Genomic DNA, 5050 nt, shown 5'->3' on the forward strand with positions numbered 1-5050 from the left:
AGAATCACAATTTTAACAATATTGAATCTTCTGACTCATGAATATGGAATATTGTCCCATTTATTTAAATTTTCTTTACTTTTACTCATCAATGCTTTGTAGTTTTCAATATATAGATCTTGTGCCTCTTTTGCCAGATTTGTCCCTACAAATCTCATGTTTTCAATGGCATTATAAATGATATTGGTTTTGTTTATATCAACTTCTGATTTATTTATTGCTAGCATGAAGAAATACTATTGATTTTCTATATTTATTGAATATCTTGTAACCTTGTCAAATACAATTAGTTTTACTAGTTTTTATTAAACTATTTTTAGTTTTAATCATTTTTATTAGTTTATTAATAGTTTTTATTAGTTCTAATAGTGTATGTGTGTGTGTGTGCCTGTGTGTATTTCATCAGATTTTCTATATAGATGATCATATCGTATATGAATAAAGATCATCTTACTTCTTTCTTTCCAATCTAGATGCTGTTCATTTGTTTTTCTTACTTGATTGCACTGGCAATATGATACAATGTTATTGGAAATGATAAAAGCAGATATCCTTGCCTTATTCCTGATCTTGAGGAGAAAGCATTCGATATTTCACCATTAAGTATGAATACTGGATTTTTATTTTATTTTATTTTTTTAAATTTTATTTATTTATTTGACAGAGAGAGAAATCACAAGTAGGCAGGGCAGCAGGCAGAGAGAGAGAGAGGGGGAAGCAGGCATCCTGCTGAGCAGAGAACCCGATATGGGGCTCCATCCCAGGAGCCTGAGATCATGACCTGATCTGAAGGCAGAGGCTTTAACCCACTGAGCCATCCAGGTGCCCTGAATATTGGATTTTTAAATACTATTTCTGAAACAACATACTTTTACTTATTTTTTAGTTTGTTAATATCATGAATTACAGTAACTTATTTTTAAATGTTATACCAACCTTTCATTCCTGGAATAAATCTCACTTATTCATGTTATATTATTCTGTTAGTATATTATTTGTATAAATTTTCTACAACTTTGCTTAGAATTTTTTCATCAATATCTGTTAGGAATATCAGTCTGTAGTTTTCTGTAATGTCTGTGCTTAGTTTTGGTATCAAGGTCAGGTTCATAGAATGAGTTAGAAAGCAATACATGCTTTGTAATCGTATTGAAGAGTTTGTGTAGAATCCATATTATTTCTTTATTAAAGTTTTAGCAGAATCCACCAATAAAGCCACCTGAGTCTGAGGCTATATGAGAAGGTCTTTAACTTCATGCTCAATTTTTTTCTTTTTTAAAGATTTTATTTATTTGATAGAGAGAGAGAGATCACAAGTAGGCAGAGAGGCAGGCAGAGGGGGAGGGGGAAGCAGGCTCCCTGCCTGCTTCCTCCCTGCGGATCAGAGAACCTGATGCGGGGCTTGATTCCAGGACTCCATGATCATGACCTGAGCCAAAGGCAGAAGCCTAACCCGCTGAGCCACCCAGGTGCCCCCATGCTCAATTTTTAAATAGACATAGGGTTAACCATGCTATTTCTCCTTATTTGATCTTTGGTAATTGTGGCTTGTTTGGTTTTTGTTTTGTTTTGTTTGCTTTGTTTTAGAGGGCAGGGAGGGACAGAAGGAGAGAGAGAGAATCTTAAGCAGTCTTCATGCTCAGTGTAGAGCCCAAGTTGTGGATTTCACAACCCTGAGATCATGACCTGAGCTGAAATCAAGAGTCAGACACTTTACCAAAGGAGCCATGAGGGTGCCCCAGTAATTGTGTGTTTTAAGAAATATGTCCATTTTAGTTGCTCCTGTGTCCTGGTGCTGCGTCCTCTCGGAGCCTGTGTGGTCCTTTAGCCAAGATGCCTGAGGAAACCCAGACCCAAGACCAGCCGATGGAGGAGGAGGAGGTGGAGACATTCGCCTTCCAGGCGGAGATCACGCAGTTGATGTCGCTGATCATCAACACCTTCTACTCGAACAAGGAGATCTTCTTGCGGGAGCTGATCTCCAACTCGTCCGACGCTCTGGACAAAATCCGATACGAGAGCCTGACCGACCCCAGCAAGCTCGACTCGGGGAAGGAGCTGCACATTAACCTCATCCCGAACAAGCAGGACCGGACCCTCACTATCGTGGATACCGGCATCGGCATGACCAAGGCCGGCCTGATCAACAACCTGGGCATCATCGCCAAGTTGGGGACCAAAGAGTTCATGGAAGCGCTGCAGGCGGGCGCAGATATTTCTATGATTGGCCAGTTTGGGGTCGGGTTCTATTCGGTCTACTTGGTGGCCGAGAAGGTGACGGTGATCATCAAGCACAACGACGACGAGCAGTACGCCTGGGAGTCCTCCGCAGGGGGCTCGTTCACAGTCCGCACCGACACAGGCGAACCTATGGGTCGGGGAACGAAGGTTATCCTGCACCTGAAGGAAGACCAGACGGAGTACCTGGAGGAGAGGAGGATAAAGGAGATCGTGAAGAAGCACTCCCAGTTCATCGGCTACCCCATCACGCTGTTCGTGGAGAAGGAACGTGATAAAGAGGTGAGCGATGATGAGGCTGAAGAAAAGGAAGAGAAAGAGGAGGGAAAAGAAAAGGAAGAGAAGGAGTCGGATGACAAACCCGAGATAGAAGACGTCGGCTCCGACGAGGAGGAGGAGGAGAAGAAGGACGGGGACAAGAAGAAGAATAAGAAGAAGATCAAGGAGAAGTACATCGACCAGGAAGAACTGAACAAGACCAAGCCCATTTGGACCCGAAACCCCGACGATATTACCAACGAAGAGTATGGAGAATTCTACGAGAGTTTGACCAATGACTGGGAAGATCACCTGGCAGTGAAGCATTTTTCAGTGGATGGACAGTTAGTTCCGAGCTCTTCTCTTTGTGCCAAGACATGCTCCCTTTGACCTATTCGAGAACAGAAAGAAAAAGAACAACATTAAGTTGTATGTTCGCAGAGTTTTCATCATGGATAACTGTGAGGAGCTCATCCCAGAGTATCTGAATTTCAACAGAGGTGTGGTGGATTCTGAGGATCTTCCTCTAAATATTTCCCTTGAGATGCTGCAGCAAAGCAAAATTTTAAAGGTTATCAGAAAGAACTTGGTCAAAAAGTGCTTAGAACTCTTCACCGAACTGGCCGAAGACAAAGAGAACTACAAAAAGTTTTACGAACAGTTCTCCAAAAACATCAAGCTTGGCATCCACGAGGACTTTCAGAATCGGAAGAAGCTCTCTGAGCTGTTGCGCTATTACACGTTCGCCTCCGGTGACGAGATGGTGTCTCTCAAGGACTATTGCACCAGAATGAAGGAGAACCAGAAACACATCTATTACATCACAGGTGAGACCAAGGACCAGGTAGCGAACTCGGCCTTCGTGGAGCATCTTCGGAAGCACGGCCTGGAAGTGATCTACATGATCGAGCCCATTGACGAGTACTGCGTCCAGCAGCTCAAGGAGTTTGAGGGGAAGACGTTGGTGTCTGTGACCAAAGAGGGCTTGGAACTTCCAGAAGATGAAAGAGAAAAAGAAACAGGAAGAGAAAAAGACAAGGTTTGAAAACCTGTGCAAGATCATGAAGGACATCTTAGAGAAAAAAGTAGAAAATGTGGTCGTGTCAAACCGACTGGTGACCTCCCCGTGCTGCATCATGACAAGCATGTACGGCCGGACAGTAAACATGGAGAGGATCATGAAGGCCCAGGCCTTGAGAGATAACTCCACCATGGGCTACATGGCCGCGAAGAAGCACCTGGAGATCAACCCCGACCACTCCATCATTGAGACCTTACGGCAGAAGGCCGAGGCCGACAAGAACGACAAGTCTGTGAAAGACCTGGTCATCCTGCTCTACGAGACTGCGCTCCTGTCCTCCGACTTCAGTTTGGAAGATCCGCAGACGCATGCCAACAGGATCTACAGGATGATCAAGCTCGGTCTCGGTATTGATGAAGATGACCCCACCGCTGACGGCAGCAGTGCGGCCGTGAGTGAGGAGATGCCCCCCCGGAAGGTGACGACGACACGTCGCGCATGGAGGAGGTTGACTAGGTGCTGCGAGAATGACTTGTACATGTATTCGATACTTTATCTTCATTCCCTCTGATAATATATTTTCAAGGATGTTTTTCTTTATTTTTGTTAACATTTTAAGAATCTGTATGGTATGATAATAACTACTTAAGGGGAAGATAAGATATCTTTCTGTTCGAGTGTGATACTGTGACGTGTAGGAGCTAAAGCCCAGCTAGTTTTTCTTCCCTAGTGCCACGCCGGCTCCTTGTAACCGGACAAGGTGACCTTTGTTGTGAGGTGTGCGTAACCTAACATTAACTATGGTCTAAAGTGTTTAGCTACAAGCGGATTCCTTAGTAAGACCAAATTTGTCTGTCACTGAAGTGTTCCGAGTTATACCTTAATGTTTTAAAGAGAAATGTTGGTTAAAACAGCTCTCACCCTCTAGGATCTACTTTTTAAATCTTCTGTCCCCTGTAGTTACCAGATGCATGTACCAGGCCTCTAGAAACTAGTAGTTAAACCAAGCTAAAGGGAGTAACCGTGTATAGGGCTTGTTTTCCAAAGAGGAGCGTTGTTTAGAGTAGCGACATTCTCAGCCTACTTAGGCGTGTTGTAAAGCTGTTGGAGGAGTAACTCCACAAGTTCCGTGAGTGGAAATGTAGTGCTCAAGTCACATTCTACAATAAAAGGTTGTAACAAATACAAAAAAAAAAGGAAATATGTCCATTTTGTCTAAGAATCAAATTTATTGTTGTAAAGTTATTAATAACATAGTATATAGTATATATATGTAATATAATACAATTATTAATAATATGATTCTATAGCAATAAATTTGATTCTTAAACTTCCTTATTATCTTCCTAATTTAAATATAATCTGTAATAATGGCCATTTCTCTTTTTTCTTTGTTTTTTTTTTTTTTTAATTAACATATGATGTATTATTAGTCCTAGGGATACAGGTCTGTGAATCACCAGACTTACACACTTCACAGCACTCACCCTAGCACATACCCTCCCCAATGTCCATAGCCCAACCACCCTCTAA

The 5050-nt window shown here is 42.3% G+C and overlaps 1 protein-coding gene across 1 annotated transcript; it reads left to right on the top strand.

The window, feature by feature from the left end:
• Positions 1–1780: 1780 nt before the first annotated feature.
• On the top strand, positions 1781–4048 carry LOC132013588 (heat shock protein HSP 90-alpha-like). Its single transcript, XM_059393571.1, is given in 4 exon segments — positions 1781–2843; positions 2845–3501; positions 3503–3987; positions 3990–4048. Coding segments are annotated over 4 exon segments (2196 nt in total). The 5' UTR covers positions 1781–1833; the 3' UTR covers positions 4034–4048.
• Positions 4049–5050: the final 1002 nt, after the last annotated feature.

Source organism: Mustela nigripes, chromosome 3 (genome assembly GCF_022355385.1).
Source record: "Mustela nigripes isolate SB6536 chromosome 3, MUSNIG.SB6536, whole genome shotgun sequence".
Taxonomy (NCBI): domain Eukaryota; kingdom Metazoa; phylum Chordata; class Mammalia; order Carnivora; family Mustelidae; genus Mustela; species Mustela nigripes.